We start from the raw sequence: 20,371 nt of genomic DNA, 5'->3' as shown, positions 1-20,371 counted from the left end.
CTCACAACATATCAATCAGCCCTTGTATATACATGTATATCTTAATGTACATCTTATAAACATAAGAAAACATGATAAGACTGAGAATATTTATTTATAAAAACATTAATTATGTTTACAATACAAAGCTTTTACATATCAATATTGTAAAATTACCTACGAATAAAACATATATACCAGCTGTCGGCCAGTGGAAATGAAATTAAACAGATCTTTAATACACTTGATGCTAACATTATCTCTTTTACCTTGCATTGTCTATATTGATTATAACACAATTATCCTTTCATTCCTGACCGACTCGCTTTACATGGTTAACATCATTTCTGACCGACTCCCTTTACATGATGTTAACATCATTTCTGACCGACTCGCTTTACATGATGTTAACATCATTTCTGACCGACTCGCTTTACATGATGTTAACATCATTTCTGACCGACTCGCTTTACATGATGTTAACATCATTTCTGACCAACTCGCTTTACATGATGTTAACATCATTCCTGACCGACTCGCTTTACATGATGTTAACATCATTTCTGACCGACTCGCTTTACATGATGTTAACATCATTTCTGACCGACTCGCTTTACATGATGTTAACATCATTTCTGACCGACTCGCTTTATATGATGTTAACATCATCTAAGTCCAAGTTAACACATACAGTTCACTTATAAAGATGATGTGACGATAGACATGTGTCACTGCAAGATTAACCAGCAATTGACATGTGTCAAGACAAGATCAGTCCTCTTGTATAGTAATTGAAATTAACATGTCAATCTACATGCCAATCCTTGATACGGCTCCAATGTTAATAATGATATGGTATAAGTTGTTAATGATATTTTTTGTATTTTTGTGAAGATAATGCTACTGTGAGTGACAAGAAACAAACGGATTTGTTTCTCAGATGTAGATGTAGTGATGACTTGTTAATTACTCCCTTTTTATTACATGGTGGGTAACATATGTTGATCAGTCCTTTTCAGATGTAGGTGTGGTCAATGAAATGAGTCAACCATAGATTCCTCATCCGATGTATGATCATAAAAATGATATAATGCATTACATGTTAATCATCACTTTTTTTCTGTAGACAATTACTGCCAGATGGTGAAATGAAGATGTCGATGAAGATTAGTGATATCACATAATGTCAATCCTAGATATTTCTTAGTTGTAGACGTGGTAAATGACGCATGTCAATCCTAGACCTCTCTCAGATGTAGATTTTGAATGACACATGTCCATCCTACACCTCTCTCAGATGTAGATTTTGAATGACACATGTCAATCCTAGACCTCTCTCAGATGTAGATTTTGAATGACACATGTCAATTCTAGACCTCTCTCAGATGAAGATTTTGAATGACACATGTCAATCCTAGACCTCTCTCAGATGAAGATTTTGAATGACACATGTCAATCCTAGACCTCTCTCAGATGTAGATTTTGAATGACACGTCAATCCTAGACCTCTCTCAGATGAAGATTTTGAATGACACATGTCAATCCTAGACCTCTCTCAGATGTAGATTTTGAATGACACATGTCAATCCTAGACCTCTCTCAGATGTAGATTTTGAATGACACGTCAATCCTAGACCTCTCTCAGATGAAGATTTTGAATGACACATGTCAATCCTAGACCTCTCTCAGATGTAGATTTTGAATGACACGTCAATCCTAGACCTCTCTCAGATGTAGATTTTGAATGACACATGTCAATTCTAGACCTCTCTCAGATGAAGATTTTGAATGACACATGTCAATCCTAGACCTCTCTCAGATGTAGATTTTGAATGACACGTCAATCCTACACCTCTCTCAGATGTAGATTTTGAATGACACGTCAATCCTAGACCTCTCAGATGTAGATTTTGTGAGTGACACATACATGTGCCAATCATACCTCTTCCTCTGATGTTAATGTGGGGAGTGACATGTATCAATCCTTCATTTGTAGAAATGTGGTGTGACACATGTCAATCCTTGATCCTTCTCTGTTATAGATAATGTAATGAATGATCCCTGTCAAACCACAAGTGTCCACTGATGGAGATGAAGCATGCGTGTCGGAGAGTCCAGGTTAACTCACCAGTCCTGTAATATATAACATACATAATGGTTAAATAGAGGAACAGACTTCATCAGTGTAATAATGTCTGCATTTAGTCAGAACCTTGAATAAAGCTGATGAATACCATGTTTCCAAGCTGAGTTCACCTATGTTTCAAGTTTTATTCAATTTTCTTCAGAAGTGAAGTTGATTCCAAAAAATAAAAGAGAAGGGCAGTATTATATGACTCAATACAAGAGGCCCAAAGAAGTCATTCGAATATTTAAGCATATGTGACCCATTTGACCTTAAATGAAAGTCAAGGTCATCCATTTAAACAAACTTGGTAACCCTTTATCCCAGCATGCTATAAACCCAATATTTGGGACTTTTGGCTATCAAGAAGTCACTTGAAGATTTTAGCATATTTGACCCCTGTGACCTTGAATGAAGGTCAGGGTCATCCATTTGAAAAATGGTAGCCCTTCATCCCAGCATGCTACAATATCAGGTCTCTGGGCCAGTTGAGATTGAGAAGGCCTTGAAAATGTAAATAGTTTAAGACGGATGCCGGACAAAAGGCAATCGCAATAGGTCAACTGAGACTTCGTCCTTCGACCTAAAAATGCAGGGGCATAAGATCATTGGTGAGAAATTAGTTATTTCAGTGAAGTAGATATGCATGGTATTTCTGTTTTTTATAACTATTAAACAGCACATAGTATATGACATGAAACAAGGATTCTTCAAAACAATGATATAGGATATTTAAAAACTCCCTTAAAAGACCAGTATACATCACAAATAAACAATTATCTTTGTATACATATACAGGAAGCAACATAAAGTTAACAGGCTATTATATGAGCAAGGCCTGTATACAGTACAGTATAGAAATGGTATGGCGACTAGTTTCACATGATTTTTACAGGATGGTGCCAGTTCAAGGTCATCATGTCCACTTTAGGTTACTGACAATTGTACAATATCTTGTATGTGTAGTGTATAACCAATGTATACTACAAATGTATTACATACAATGGCTAATATTTCCTTCCTGACAAAAGTGAAGGTTCCCATGTCAAGGTCAAGGTCATACATCTTGTTTCCTAACTTGAAGTGCTAGGTAGGTATACAGATGTGTGGTACACACTGATACAGATCTACATTAACATCTGGTCAGCCAGAGATCTGTATCTCTGTAGACATATGTCATTCATCCCATATATCTGGCATCCACTAACACCACTAACATTGTCTAAACACTTCCTCAGTGTACTTTTACTGGTCACAGGCAGATGTTTCTATATCTGTTTTCCGTTTTTATGAAATTTCTTTCTTCCATCTGTAGCATACATTTCTCTTATCTCTTTCTGAAGGGAAATGATTAATATATATGGTATGTGTTTCTTTTACTATGGCTTGCTATATTTCCTTCAAATAACACACGTATACATGTATATGTATATCAAAATGCAAAGGATTTTAAAACAATGCATCTTACATCAGGAATTTATTGTAATTCATTTAAAGATATTATTTTTAGAAAAATGCCAATGTGAATTATAAAAACAAATGATATCCCTATAAAATGACTAAGCTGACATTATATAAACAATGGGACCAGGTTGGGTAAACAAAGCTATAGGGATACATCTTGTGTGCAGGGTCTGGTTTACACTGTGGGTTGATGTCTGACTGTTGGTCTTTAGCTCCTTACCTACTCTGTATGATCAAACATAGATATTTATATCTCATTGTTCTGTGTCTTTGTGTCTTGTTGAATCCCACCTTCATATTAAATCTGTGTTACTGTCTTAGCCACCACCTGACTCTTGGAACCTCTGATCCCCTGGATCCATTGTTTGTTTATGTTTTACGGCCCATCAACAACTAGGGTCATTTAGGGCCCCCCTGGATCCAGGCATATCCTAAACCCTATAATTTTAGAGATTACAGGAACCCTTTAGCAAAGCCACCCATACATTTACAGCAATCCCCTTCCTCTAACTAACATATCAATTCAGTCTAAACTCCCTAATCAACCAGCTATCCTCTAACCAAATCCACCCATAGCTATCCTCTACTTCTAACTTAAGAGGTTCACAGCTATCCTCTAACCAAAGCCACTCATAGCTATCCTCTACCTGTAACCTAAGAGCTTCACAGCTATCCTCTAACCAAAGCCACTCATAGCTATCCTCTACCTGTAACCTAAGAGGTTCACAGCTATTCTCTAACCAAAGCCACTCATAGCTATCCTCTACCTGTAACCTAAGAGCTTCACAGCTATCCTCTAACCACAGTCACTCATAGCTATCATCCACCTCTGGCTTAAGAGATTCACATCTATCCTCTAACCAATGCCAATTTACACCTACACCCCAGCAACCTCTTACTTAGGTATCCTTCCTACCAATACTCCCTGCTACTTAAGGTAATTATTTACAGAGTCTAATACATTCCATTACTTTGTGAGAAGTACATTACCCCAGACGTTGCTCTCTTCTGGCTCTGTGAAATGTCTACCTAACCCCAAACTTTGCTCCTTCCTGGTGGTTTCAGAAGTCAATCATCCCAGACTTTGTTAGCCCTGGCTCTCTGAGAGGTCTATCATCCCAGACTTTGCTAGCCCTAGTTCTCTGAATGTCTTCAATCCCGGACTCTAATCACTCAAAGCTCCCTGAGAGGTCTATCACCCCAAAATTTGCTCCCTTCAGGCTCCGTGAGGGGTCTGTCACCTACAACTTTGCTCCCTCCTGGGCCTGTGAGATGTCTGACTCACCCCAGACTTTGCTTCACCTGGCACTGAGAGGTCTATCATCCCAGACTTTGCTTCACCCAGCACTGAGAGGTCTATCAACCCAGACTTTGCTCCCCCTCCTGGGCCTGTGAGAGGTCTATCAATCCAGACTTTGCTCCCTCCTGGGCCTGTGAGAGGTCTATCAACCCAGACTTTGCTCCCCCTCCTGGGCCTGTGAGAGGTCTATCAATCCAGACTTTGCTCCCCCTCCTGGGCCTGTGAGAGGTCTATCAACCCAGACTTTGCTCCCCCTCCTGGGCCTGTGAGAGGTCTATCAACCCAGACTTTGCTCCCTCCTGGGCCTGTGAAAGGTCTATCAACCCAGACTTTGCTCTCTCCTGGGCCTGAGAGGTCTATCAACCCAGACTTTGCTCTCTCCTGGGCCTGAGAGGTCTATCAACCCAGACTTGGCTCCCCCTCCTCGGCCTGTGAGAGGTCTATCAACCCAGACTTTGCTCCCCCTCCTGGGCCTGTGAGAGGTCTGACTCACCCCAGACTTTGCTCCCTCCTGGGCCTGTGAGAGGTCTATCAACCCAGACTTTGCTCCCCCTCCTGGGCCTGTGAAAGGTCAATCAACCCAGACTTTGCTCCCCCTCCTGAGCCTGTGAGAGGTCTTACAACCCAGACTTTGCTCCCCCTCCTGGGCATGTGAGAGGTCTATCAACCCAGACTTTGCTCCCCCTCCTGGGCATGTGAGAGGTCTATCAACCCAGACTTTGCTCCCTCCTGGGCCTGTGAGAGGTCTATCAACCAAGACTTTGCTCCCTCCTGGGCATGTGAGAGGTCTATCAACCCAGACTTTGCTCTCTCCTGGGCCTGAGAGGTCTATCAACCCAGACTTTGCTCCCCCTGCCAGACTCTGTGAGAGGGCCACTTCAGCCAATCTATCAACCGGCCATGTGGTGTTAACATACGTACCCCTTAAGAGCCAAGAGAAAAAGCACTGCCATAACGTCCTGGCCAACACTGGTCCCAATCAATTGTGTAGCCAGTAGAGACAAATTAGATTGCACTAACTCTAATTCTCATGATTAGATAAATAACAGTAGCAATACGCTCGTCCCTACATCTTTTAACCGGATTAAATGAGAGAAGTTTCTCTTATCCATGCCAATTGATCCCAAGGCTTTCCTCTCAAACATTGTCTACACCCCTTCAGACAAACCTCTGTATGCCTTCATGAAAGGTTGAAAGATTCCACTGTGAGGACACCAGGGGAGGGTAGGACTTGATTGATTGTGTGCATTTCTGATGATGTCATTGGGCATTCAGCACCAACCAATCACAATAAAGGAAATACTTTTATGATAAATAAAAACACTTTAATGTTGTTCAATAAATAATGAGCCTCATTTAACATTGAAATAAATGAACTATAAACAAAAAATACAATTACATTACTTTTATAAATGTATGAACAAGCAATACTAATGCTGTGTGGATGGGGAAGTTGATATCATCGCAGCTACTTGTATACCCATAATAGACTGCACCTAAAACTATGACAGGACTGATAAACATGCCATAATTGGCTATCAATGTACAAACCACCTGCAGTCATCTCTCACTAGCTTGTCCTAGACATTCTGACCAAGTTCCTCCCACGTGTCCAAGTATAGCACATTATAAATGGATGGCTCTATTTCTGGACTTTTATGATGGTTTTAAATCACACCAAAATCCATATCTGTTACCTTAAATATCACATTTGGCTTCCTGTCACGGCTTTAATGACAAATCTGATATAATATTCCTTAAATCAACATTACGGAGTCAAAGGCATGTTTGTTGTTAGACTAGTAACAGCAGGTGGCAAAACTCACTCTACACCAAGAGTCTTTTTAAGAATTATTAATCAATTAATGGCTGCCATAAACCCTAAACCCTACCTACATCCAGTTCTATATGAGATACAATATTGGACATAACAGCATTTCTATCCATAAATGTCTACTTTCTAGTTTAATATTTTCCCATCTAAATGTAAAAAGTCCGGCCCATTATATAATAATCCCATCTAAATGTAAAAAGTCCGGCCCATTAAATAATAATCCCATCTAAATGTAAAAAGTCCAGCCCATTATATAATAATCCCATCTAAATGTAAAAAGTCCGGCCCATTATATAATAATCCCATCTAAATGTAAAAAGTCCGGCCCATTAAATAATAATCCCATCTAGTAAATGTAAAAAGTCCGGCCCATTATATAATAATTCCATCTAAATGTAAAAAGTCGGTCAATAACTTGCAAAGTCAAGTGTGACTCACTGTAGCTAAATTAATACACTCAGAAATCAGGACTTTACATAAAAGAAAAAAAAAAAAAAACAGAGAAAAATACATCTCATTATTATACACTATATCACTATATATTCATAATGTAGTATATTATATTGGAGGATTAATTATTAACCAATGATGAAATCCATTTCATTTGATTAACCAACCAGGGGAAGATGATATTTTCTAAAGCGTTGAACGTTGGTAAGTGTGCGGTTAACAGTATATATTTACATTTGCTCCGCATTTCCCCATTGACACAATGCTAAAAGGCAGTTGCCATCATACGCCTATAACACCCAGTGCCTCAGGCTATAACACCCAGTGGGTCATGTGACATTAAAGGTGGGATTTTTTTTTGTTGGTTCAGTTTTTTTTCAAAGTTGACGGAAATGGTAAGACAATGTAAATATAAATGTAGCATGGGAAACCTAACGGGTTCCCATGCCATTTGCCCACCATACATCTTGCTGCCATATCGACAATAACAACATTAAAACCACTGTTCATTGCTTAAACAACACCATGTAGAGAGTTTCATACTATCAAGCATATTAGGAGTTGTGGCGAGTTGTGGCGGAACACTGATGAAAGATGGAACCCAACTAAATAAATTGAAGAGAATATGTGGAAACATTATTTTTCATATGCAATGGAGGAAAAATAATTCCAATATTGCCTTAAAAAGTCATGTGGGTGTTGTCTTTTTTGTTTATTATGATGCTGCACAACAATCAAAATTTGTGGATTGTCACTGCAGGGCAATATTGGCAGCTGGTACATGTAAGCATGAAGAAATTCTCATAATACATCAGCGGACATGTGTGAGTACTACACTAGTTTTGTTCACAAAGGCAAATACTGTCCACAAACCTGTTGTATGAAAAACCTCACAATCGCACAACTGACAAAGTCTTACAAAGAGCTGCAATTCAAATATTTGTCCATTCATGTATTCTGACATGCAAATACATGTCAGCCATTTATTTCTGGGCATCATAGTCATCACCTTCAATGAATTCCATCCAAACCAATCACTCTACGCCAAGATTCTGGGGAGCTGTGTTCATTAGCCAATTTCAGGGAAATTCTGGCCACATGCCTCTTATTCTGGTATTGATTCTTGTCCATAGTGGTGTAAACTACTCAACCCTGACCTTAGCAATCAACACGAAAAAACATTCAGAGAGTTCTTTTAAAAAATGCAAATAGAGAGAATGTTATGTACTGGAGTAGAAGAATTAATGCCTCTCCGTACATGAGGTGATGGCTTCTAACTTTCAACCTATTTATATTGAGTAGTAAGATAAATCATTCTACGAGGTCCTGAACTCTGACCTTAGATTTTTTTTATTGGACTTCATCTAGATAGCAATCCCTGTGTTGCAAATGTGGCCTTGAACTTAAAATTCACTCAGTATTATGTTTTGTATAATCAATCAGATTGTAATTGATAGGGAAACCTCTAACCCAACATTTCCTTAATCATTGTGTTCAGTAAGTATATCACACCTCAACATTCTCTGGATCTGATTAACCTTTTATATGTGGCACAATTAATATATTTCATATTTGTGCACCTCAATCTGATGATTTGACTAGTCCATGTACAGGAGGCAGGCTGATTATCATACTGATAGTTATATTATCAGACATTGAAATTACTATATGTCACATATATGTCTCCTGGCATCTGATAGGTCCATGTACAGATTTGGTTTATTTTGTTTAACATTCTATTAAAAGCCAGAGTCATTAAAGGACGTGCCAGGTTTTGGAGATGGACCAAAGCCGGAGTACCCCGAGTACCCAAGGAAAAACCAAAGGCCTACTGTTATTACCAGGCAACTACCCAACATATATAGTCAGAAGTTGAGGGCTAGTGATGAAAGTGTCATGACATATTAACCGCTCGGCCACTACAACCCCCATGTATAGAACTCCACCATTCCTAGGCACTAAAGTTCTTATAAAATTTAAGTCAAATCTGTACACCTTGTATCTGACCACAGGACTTGATCAAACACACTACAAATTCTGTCGACTTTCGGTGGAATATTCACATCTGTATTTTATGTAAATTTTATTACACACTGGAGGTCCAACACGGTCTGATTTCCTGTTCCAGTATCTGACCTCATACACACCTACAGATGCACAGTAATCACATTATCTGGCAGTGGAATTCCAGTATATGATTCTGACATGGTTCAAGATAAGGAATTCATTACAATATTGTATAGAAAACAATTCAATACTCATGTTTATGGCAGACACAGACATAGAGCAATCTAGGTTTTGGAAGAATATATTTACTTTTTTTATGGAAACTTACTGATTTAAAATATTTACACAAATTTCTCTCATAATTTCAAAGGTTTCACAGCATTTTTTTATCACAATCATTTGTAACTTAAAATTATGTGATGGGTGTTATGACACTGATAACAGGGTAGTCATGTGATGGTGTTATGACACTGATAACAGGGTAGTAATGTAATGGGTGTTATGACACTGATAACAGGGTGCATGTAGTTATGTGATGGGTGTTATGACACTGATAACAGGGTAGCTATGTGATGGTGTTATGACACTGATAACATGGTAGTTATGTGATGGTGTTATGACACTGATAACAGGGTAGTTATGTGATGGTGTTATGACACTGATAACATGGTAGTTATGTGATGGTGTTATGACACTGATAACAGGGTAGTTATGTGATGTGTTATGACTCTGATAACAGGATAGTTATGTGATGTGTTATGACACTGATAACAGGGTAGTTATGTGATGGTGTAATAAAACTGATAACAGGATAGTTATGTGATAGTGAAATAACAGATAACAGGGTAGTTATATGATGGTGTAGTAACACTGATAACAGGGTAGTTATGTGATGGTGTTATAACACTGATAACAGCTGGGTAGTAATGTAATGGGTGTTATGACACTGATAACAGGGTAGTTATGTGATGGTGTTATGAGTCTGATAACAGGGTAGTTATGTGATAGTGTGATGACACTGATAACACGGTAGTTATGTGATGGTGTTATGACACTGATGACAGGGTAGTTATGTGATGGGTGTTTTAATGCTGATAACTGGGTGGTCATGTGATGGTGTTATGACACTGATAACAGGGTGGTTATGTGATGGTGTTATGACACTGATAACAGGGTACTTATGTAATGGTGTAATAACATTGATAACAGGGTAATTATGTGATGGTGTAATAACATTGATAACAGGGTAGTTATGTAATGGTGTAATAACATTAATAACAGGGTAGTTATGTGATGGTGTTATGACACTGATAACAGGGTAGTTATATGTGATGGTGTAATAACATTGATAACAGGGTAGTTATGTGATGGTGTTATGACACTGATAACGGTAGTTATGTGATGGTGTAATAACACTGATAACAGGGTAGTTATGTGATCATTTGACATCGTCATCGCAGTTTACTACAGAAAAAAATCCACTAATTTCCTTCCCAACATGAGGTAAAAAGATCCCACCCAAAACGGTTAGAAAAGGCACTGAATCCAAAAAATTTATTTGACAAAAATATGAATCAATAAGAAACTTTTCAAAGTAACATAACTTTTTATCTACTCAGTTTTTGTTTCCTTTTTTACAGAAAGAGATGTTTCTGTACAGTAAAACCAGATTATTTCAGATCATGGAAGTTTAGCACTGTGTTATTTGGTACATGTATTAAAATGTTTGTAAAACAATACCTTATTTTTCCAACACAAAGATAACAATCAGCAAAAATTAACAATAAGGAAGTGTACTCACCCAAATAATCATCCATCAATGTCCCTATGGCAAACTGTAGAAAAATAACAGAACATAAATGTAATGTGGACTAGGGGAGGTAACTCAGATCCAAACAAAGCCTTTATTGGACAAGAGTCAGCAAAGGTAATTAACTCTGCCAAACATAATATTTCAAGCTGTTCATGTTAATTTAATCACAAAGCAGAACATAGGCAATAAAGTTAATTCTAGTAAATGTGATCAAGTAAGAGAGACATAGTAATCAGCATAAGGAGAAATATTCCCTTTAGTTAGTGGACAATAAAACTATTAAATATATCGTACTAAAGGTAGTGACCATTGTCAACTATAAACACATACAGGTACATGATAAGGAATACTTAAATGAAACAGGTTCAATATCCCAACTCCATGATAATAACCTTGTATCAAAGTGGCAATACACTGATGCTTCACGGAGAACAACAATGTATTTAGCATGAAGGTAAGGAATGGAGAGTAGATACACAATCATCTATTATAAATGTCTGATTATGCTCCATGACCTTTACATTTGAAGTATGACATTTGGTTAAGAACTAGATAATGGCCTAAACTCTAAATATAAACTTTACAATATAAACATAACAATAAATACAAAACCAAGCCAGAGTGTGACGTTTAGGGATACTTTACTCTTTTATAACAAACCTACTATAGTAACACTAACTCAAACCTACTATAGTAACAATAACTCAAACCTACTATAGTAACACTAGCTCAAACCTACTATAGTAACAATAACTCAAACCTACTATAGTAACACTAACTCAAACCTACTATAGTAACAATAACTCAAACCTACTATAGTAACACTAACTCAAACCTACTATAGTAACACTAACTCAAACCTACTATAGTAACAATAACTCAAACCTACTATAGTAACACTAGCTCAAACCTACTATAGTAACAATAACTCAAACCTACTATAGTAACACTAACTCAAACCTACTATAGTAACACTAACTCAAACCTACTATAGTAACAAGGAGCCGCAAAGCTTGGCATTATCCCCTGCACCCCACCGTTGGTATGAAAACCCAAATACATGTATATATCAAGCTCAAAGTAAGAGTTATTAATTATAAGGAAACAGTAATTTGGTATTTTTGATTAAGTTTCCATGGTGACAGAAAAAATACTGAAAATGGAAGGTCAGCAATAGCAAAAGACACAACTAGGGCACTAGTCTGATATATACAGAAAGTTTCAAGCAGCTGCGTTGAACAGTTTTGGAGTTATAGCCCGGAAACAGTAATTTGGTATTTTTGATTAAGTTTCCATGGTGACAGAAAAAATACCAAAAATGGAAGGTCCACAATAGCAAAAGGCACAACTAGGGCACTAGTCTGATATATACAGAAAGTTTCAAGGAGCTGTGTTGAATGGTTTTGGAGTTATAGCCCGGAAAGAAAAGAAAACAGTAATTTGGTATTTTTGACTAAGTTTCCATGGTGACAGGAAAAATACTGAAAATGGAAGGTCCACAATAGCAAAAGGCACAACTAGGGCACTAGTCTGAGATATACAGAAAGTTTTAAGGAGCTGCGTTGAACGGTTATGGAGTTATAGCCCGGAAAAGAATCTCGGACGGACACACGGACGGACGCACTGACAGACGCACGGACGGAGTCCAATTTAATATCCCCCGCAAACGCGTTTCGCGGGGGATAACAATAACCCTAACCTACTACAGTAACAATAACTCAAACCTACTATAGTAACAATAACTCAAATGTACTATAGTAACAATTACTCAAACCTACTATAGTAACACCAACTCAAACCTACTATAGTAACACTAACTCAAACCTACTATAGTAACAATAACTCAAACCTACTATAGTAACACCAACTCAAACCTACTATAGTAACACTAACTCAAACCTACTATAGTAACAATAACTCAAACCTACTATAGTAACACTAACTCAAACCTACTATAGTAACACTAACTCAAACCTACTATAGTAACACTAACTCAAACCTACTATAGTAACAATAACTCAAACCTACTATAGTAACACTAACTCAAACCTACTATAGTAACACTAACTCAAACCTACTATAGTAACACTAACTCAAACCTACTATAGTAACACTAACTCAAACCTACTATAGTAACACTAACTCAAACCTACTATAGTAACACTAACTCAAACCTACTATAGTAACACCAACTCAAACCTACTATAGTAACACTAACTCAAACCTACTATAGTAACACTAACTCAAACCTACTATAGTAACAATAACTCAAACCTACTATAGTAACACCAACTCAAACCTACTATAGTAACAATAACTCAAACCTACTATAGTAACACTAACTCAAACCTACTATAGTAACAATAACTCAAACCTACTATAGTAACACTAACTCAAACCTACTATAGTAACACTAACTCAAACCTACTATAGTAACACTAACTCAAACCTACTATAGTAACACTAACTCAAACCTACTATAGTAACACTAACTCAAACCTACTATAGTAACAATAACTCAAACGTACTATAGTAAACCTAACTCAAACCTACTATAGTAACACTAACTCAAACCTACTATAGTAACACTAACTCAAACCTACTATAGTAACACTAACTCAAACCTACTATAGTAACAATAACTCAAACCTACTATAGTAACACTAACTCAAACCTACTATAGTAACACTAACTCAAACCTACTATAGTAAAACTATATGTGACCTTACAATAGTAACACTAACTCAAACCTACTATAGTAACAAGGAGCCGCAAAGCTTGGCATTATCCCCTGCACCCCACCGTTGGTATGAAAACCCAAATACATGTATATATCAAGCTCAAAGTAAGAGTTATTAATTATAAGGAAACAGTAATTTGGTATTTTTGATTAAGTTTCCATGGTGACAGAAAAAATACTGAAAATGGAAGGTCAGCAATAGCAAAAGGCACAACTAGGGCACTAGTCTGATATATACAGAAAGTTTCAAGCAGCTGCGTTGAACAGTTTTGGAGTTATAGCCCGGAAACAGTAATTTGGTATTTTTGATTAAGTTTCCATGGTGACAGAAAAAATACCAAAAATGGAAGGTCCACAATAGCAAAAGGCACAACTAGGGCACTAGTCTGATATATACAGAAAGTTTCTGGAGTTATAGCCCGGAAAGAAAAGAAAACAGTAATTTGGTATTTTTGACTAAGTTTCCATGGTGACAGGAAAAATACTGAAAATGGAAGGTCCACAATAGCAAAAGGCACAACTAGGGCACTAGTCTGAGATATACAGAAAGTTTTAAGGAGCTGCGTTGAACGGTTATGGAGTTATAGCCCGGAAAAGAATCTCGGACGGACACACGGACAGACGCACTGACGGACGCACGGACGGAGTCCAATTTAATATCCCCCGCAAACGCGTTTCGCGGGGGATAACAATAACCCTAACCTACTACAGTAACAATAACTCAAACCTACTATAGTAACAATAACTCAAATGTACTATAGTAACAATTACTCAAACCTACTATAGTAACACCAACTCAAACCTACTATAGTAACACTAACTCAAACCTACTATAGTAACAATAACTCAAACCTACTATAGTAACACCAACTCAAACCTACTATAGTAACACCAACTCAAACCTACTATAGTAACACTAACTCAAACCTACTATAGTAACACTAACTCAAACCTACTATAGTAACAATAACTCAAACCTACTATAGTAACACTAACTCAAACCTACTATAGTAACACTAACTCAAACCTACTATAGTAAAACTATATGTGACCTTACAATAGTAACACTAACTCAAACCTACTATAGCAACAATTACTCAAACCTACTATAGTAACAATAACTCAAACCTACTATAGTAACACTAACTCAAATCTACTTTAGTAACAATAACTCAAACCTACTATAGTAACACTAACTCAAACCTACTATAGTAACACTAACTCAAACCTACTATAGTAACAATAAATCAAACCTACTATAGTAACAATAAATCAAACCTACTATAGTAACAATAACTCAAACCTACTATAGTAACACTAACTCAAACCTACTATAGTAACAATAAATCAAACCTACTATAGTAACAATAAATCAAACCTACTATAGTAACACTAACTCAAACCTACTATAGTAACACTAACTCAAACCTACTACAGTAACACTAGCTGTGACCTTACAATAGTAACACTAACTCAAACCTACTATAGTAACACTAACTCAAACCTACTATAGTAACACTAACTCAAACCTACTATAGTAACAATAAATCAAACCTACTATAGTAACAATAAATCAAACCTACTATAGTAACACTAACTCAAACCTACTATAGTAACACTAACTCAAACCTACTATAGTAAAACTATATGTGACCTTACAATAGTAACACTAACTCAAACCTACTATAGCAACAATTACTCAAACCTACTATAGTAACACTAACTCAAACCTACTATAGTAACAATAAATCAAACCTACTATAGTAACAATAAATCAAACCTACTATAGTAACACTAACTCAAACCTACTATAGTAACACTAACTCAAACCTACTATAGTAAAACTATATGTGACCTTACAATAGTAACACTAACTCAAACCTACTATAGCAACAATTACTCAAACCTACTATAGTAACAATAAATCAAACCTACTATAGTAACAATAAATCAAACCTACTATAGTAACAATAACTCAAACCTACTATAGTAACACTAACTCAAACCTACTATAGTAACAATAAATCAAACCTACTATAGTAACAATAAATCAAACCTACTATAGTAACACTAACTCAAACCTACTATAGTAACACTAACTCAAACCTACTATAGTAACACTAACTCAAACCTACTATAGTAACACTAACTCAAACCTACTATAGTAACACTAACTCAAACCTACTATAGTAACAACAACTCAAACCTACTATAGTAACACCAACTCAAACCTACTATAGCAACACTAACTCAAACCTACTATAGTAACAATAAATCAAACCTACTATAGTAACAATAAATCAAACCTACTATAGTAACACCAACTCAAACCTACTATAGTAACAATTACTCAAACCTACTATAGTAACACTAACTCAAACCTACTATAGTAACAATTACTCAAACCTACTATAGTAACACTAACTATGACATCTAATCCACCAATAAGTAACCTATATCACTTGTCTCCCTTCCCAAGTTTACAGCACTCTTCAATTCATCCTCCTCTGGGTACATCTATTTCTTGACTATTATTTGAGATAGTTGTTGCTGTAGTCTTAAAGAGGTAGAGTACATTTATTCTTTATTTGGAGATTCAAATTTTATCCGTGAACCCAGCTGACAGTACCTGGGACAAGTTTGAATAATCTACTGTAAAAGTTTTGGTACTTACAATGTCCTTGGCATCCACACGCGTACCAACAATCTTTATTCTGATCTCATCATCCTGCTGTATGACCACATCCTGTGTAAATATTGACAAAAACGTCAAGTCTTATGTTTTCTAAATCAAGAAAATGATTCCACACAGTATCAGGTTTTACACCAATAAAAAATATCTTTGGTTACATTTTGAAAGTCTTTATTTCAGTAAATGTTCACAATAATTTTAAGGAATCATTCTTGTTTTCTATCGTCTACTGTTGTGTAAACTGTATTTTATTTTTTACATATGGGGCATGTTAGCCCATCAAGTTGAAATATCTGTAAAAAAATGTGGTTTACACACCAGTAATGTGCATCATTAAAAATATCTGTAAAAAAAATGCACTTTACCCACCAGTAAATGATAAAAAAACAACAACAATTGTTCCTTATATTTACATTTTAACCGGTGTTTTATATAAGTTTACCAAAAAATTATATTGGCATTCTTTTTTTGGTCTTATACGAATAGACGTTACAGCCTGACAACTAATGGAATCGCTAAACAGCTGACTCCTATTTAGTGGGACAAGCTGTCAACTACACAAATAAACAAAATATAATTCCACAGTAACATCATTTTTTCATTCTTGTTATACTTTAGTTAATTCTACCATATTCCATTCATATATTTCATTGGAAAATAAGTCAAAACATGAACAAAAATAGTCATTATTCATTCACACTAATTGCACATGTGTGCAACGCGTCAAATTTGATATTTACACATGTACACTTGTAAACGATGTTTTCGTTAGTAAGGTTATATAATGTACACACACTGGAAATGTGGATATACGGTATATAAATAACAATGTGAAAACAGAATTCAGATATAAAGTTTAGCTTGATAGTATTATAATCAGTTCACAATTATATTTATTGCCAAAAACATAATCATGATGCTGTTCAACTTAAACTATTGCACTTCATTCTCATTTCTGAAACATATCTACTGATTATTTATGACAGAGAAAATACAGTTTTTGGGAAATTCTAGGGATTTACAGAGTAAGTTACCTTAACATACCTCATCTTTAGTCTTATAACAAGGTGGGTTGGAATTAGGATCGAATTCCATGTCAGCTGGAATGGACTGAAATAACAAAGAATATTGATAGAATGTGGAAACAACACCTGATGTATACCGATCAAACCTAGAATTTTCAGATGATAAAATTGTAGGATTTTTTTCTAAACACTGCAAAGCATATATATACCGAACACAAACCTTTTTCTTCAAATTCACAATCAGAGCTACTTAAAGACAATTTTCAAGTGTTTCTTTTATTTCATATTTGCCGAAAAAACTAATATTAGTCTTTGTCATTGAACACAAAATTAATGATATTAATGTATTTTTATTTGTTTATTTCCTGATTAAAACTTCAAGTGTAAATAATCATGCTGTGTACTAATTAATCAGCCTGTATGTGTGGGAGGAAAGGCGACAAGATGTGACTTACATGACGAGATATAAAGCAGGACAGTGGTCCGATTTCTGTAAACAATCCAACCTAACCAAAACAAAAAACAAAACAGAATTACCAGGCAATGAAAGAGACTTTGTGTGGATTTGTTGTTCACAGTTACTACAAATGTCTCTGGTTGACAGACACATTCAAAATTTTTGTAGAAAATTGGGATTTGACTTTATATACATGTAAATGATGAAGGTAATTGGTTATAACAAAAATTAATTTCAGTTACAATTAAATTGGTACACAGATATGTTCGTTCTTTTAAATCCAGGGATCCCGGAGTCCTTTACTCTAGACAACATGTACACATTAATCATAAACTGTGCTATAATTATTGAAAAAACCAAAAGTAAAACCCACCAAGGGAGATAATCTATATCATGTTATATCTGAACATACAGTACAAATTAAACAAGACAAGTAAATAATGCATTCAGATTTCTTTATCACATAATTGATATTGCATTAGTTATTCTTAATTTGATTATATAACACTTCTGTTTATTATCTATGGCAACCATTTGCAATACATTGACCCTATATTTTTGGTCCCACACACCTGAAGATTTTTTAGGCCATTTTCAAAAATGGACTATTTTTTTAGCTTCCTTGTCCATATACTGGTAAGTTTAATAAAATTTGAAAAAATTAAAAACTAATTTCTCCTCACCTATTTTTTTTCTGACATGTTATGTATATAATTTAAGCAAAAACACACATATATTCTCAGGCGTTACTGACCTGTTAATTTGTTTAATACTCATACACATATCAGTTTATATTCTATATGTACCATGTTGAGAGTTCCCTTGGTTCTTTACATACCTTATTGACCTGAGTGACGACAGCATCCAACACCTCCCCTTTGAAAGGCCTGAACACAATGGCCTTGTATTTGACAGGATAGACAACAAAGCCACGACTGGGCTGGATCAAACCTGCACCAATGTTGTCAATTGTGGTTACTGCTATTACAAACCCATACCTGGCAAAGGGAGAAACATAATCGTATAATGAATATAGACTTCTTTAGTTAAACTTGATCGTATTACCCAGTATATATGTATTCATTGTCATGAGATGAGCTGTAATATATACATTTATTACTTTACAATAGCAATAACAGTAGGCAATTATAACCATATTATTTTAGATTTTAAGTTGATTTTACATAAAACTGTAATAGGTTCCATGAATATTGAAACTTAGGCTCCAATTTTTGCAAATTAGTTTTCAATAGAGTTGTAATCTTGATAACAAAATATGATTTTTATCATTAATAAAAAGTAATTGACATATCTATATTCTATGTTAATTTTTGCTATAGTTTAATATTTTGTAATTTTATTGATATGGACATAATTTATCCTAATAAACCCTCGTGAAAGATACTATATAGGACTATGCATATATACATGTAGTTCATAATGTCTCAGAATGCTATACTTGTGACTTCACTTACTTTCCTGTGCAAGTTCCCTCTACTTCAGTGAACAACTTCTGTTTGACTATATTCAGCAGATTTGGTCCAAAGTATCTTGGATGGAGAAGAATTTCATGCTCTAAAGACACCTAAAGAAAAATGTCAAACATGTATAAATAGTTGTGTGTCTTATGAAACCATATAAAACAAAAATCAATGATTTTTATCAATTTCAAAAGTCAATAACTATTTATGAGAATCTGAAGGGTCGAACCATATGTCAAATAGACAAGTCCCTTCAAACCCAAGAGTCAGATATCAATTTGTGGAGTCAAAAACACACTCTCAAGGGTCTACTGGATGCCCAGTGATTGTGTGCTTTTGGTGATGGGCCTTTCACACTAAATCCTGTTCGCCCTAAGGGTCGTTTTGCGCCAAATCTTGTTCGCCCTATTTTTTTCGTCAGGTGGTTTATAGTTTTGTACAAATTATTAAATAAGTTATAAAACATACCAAACACACATTTCTTTACAATATATAACAATATATTATATAATTTACATGCATATGTATATGTACTGGAAAACTGAACAAACCTGTTCATTTATCACTGATGTCGAGAACGGACATAGGTCTAATATCAAGAAAAGGAAACATTGTAACACATTAAATTGATTTTAAAGAAAGCTGATTTGTAAAGCTATTAGAAGGAAAAGAAAATGTCAAACAAGGTTTCGCCTTTTGATCTACCCTTTATTCGAGAATTGAATTTAATCTGTAAAAGTTTTTAATGATTTTATGATTAAGTTTTACTCAATATTTGTGACAATGTCACATATCAATGCCCACGTCTTTCAAAACCACAACGAACAGATGAACTTACGTGATAGAACATCGTGTCAGCACAATAGCCTACACCTTCAAACCCAACAGGAAATGGAGAGTTATTCTTCCCTTCCAAAGTGACTGACCACTCGTATACAACCTCAAAATCGTGGTGTACCCTTAAATACCGGAAGTATATTTCATTGGTATTACAAATAAATCGA

At 35.6% G+C, this 20,371-nt stretch overlaps 1 protein-coding gene across 3 annotated transcripts; it reads right to left on the bottom strand.

Moving 5' to 3' along the window:
* Positions 1–75: 75 nt before the first annotated feature.
* On the bottom strand, positions 76–20,306 carry LOC117324125 (DNA-directed RNA polymerase II subunit RPB7). 3 transcript variants are annotated; one of them, XR_004531897.1, is made up of 9 exons: positions 20,206–20,282; positions 19,362–19,471; positions 18,725–18,884; positions 17,885–17,935; positions 17,449–17,514; positions 16,387–16,458; positions 10,961–10,994; positions 1,268–2,112; positions 76–1,223 (listed from the first exon to the last, which is right to left on the bottom strand). XR_004531897.1 is itself a non-coding variant. In XM_033879790.1 (8 exons), exons 1-8 carry the CDS (start codon positions 20,215–20,217, stop codon positions 2,099–2,101), a joined length of 519 nt encoding a protein of 172 aa, XP_033735681.1. In that variant the 5' UTR covers positions 20,218–20,306; the 3' UTR covers positions 76–2,098. The 3 variants fall into 3 exon arrangements, 1 of the variants encoding a protein (XP_033735681.1); XR_004531896.1 differs by having other exon boundaries at positions 76–1,573; positions 1,874–2,112; XM_033879790.1 differs by having other exon boundaries at positions 76–2,112; positions 20,206–20,306.
* Between the last annotated feature and the right edge of the window lie 65 nt (positions 20,307–20,371).

The sequence above is a fragment of the Pecten maximus genome, chromosome 3 (assembly GCF_902652985.1).
Source record: "Pecten maximus chromosome 3, xPecMax1.1, whole genome shotgun sequence".
Classification (NCBI taxonomy): Eukaryota; Metazoa; Mollusca; class Bivalvia; order Pectinida; family Pectinidae; genus Pecten; species Pecten maximus.
Note: the sequence above shows the minus strand (reverse complement) of the source record. Positions and strands in the feature narration are given on the sequence as shown.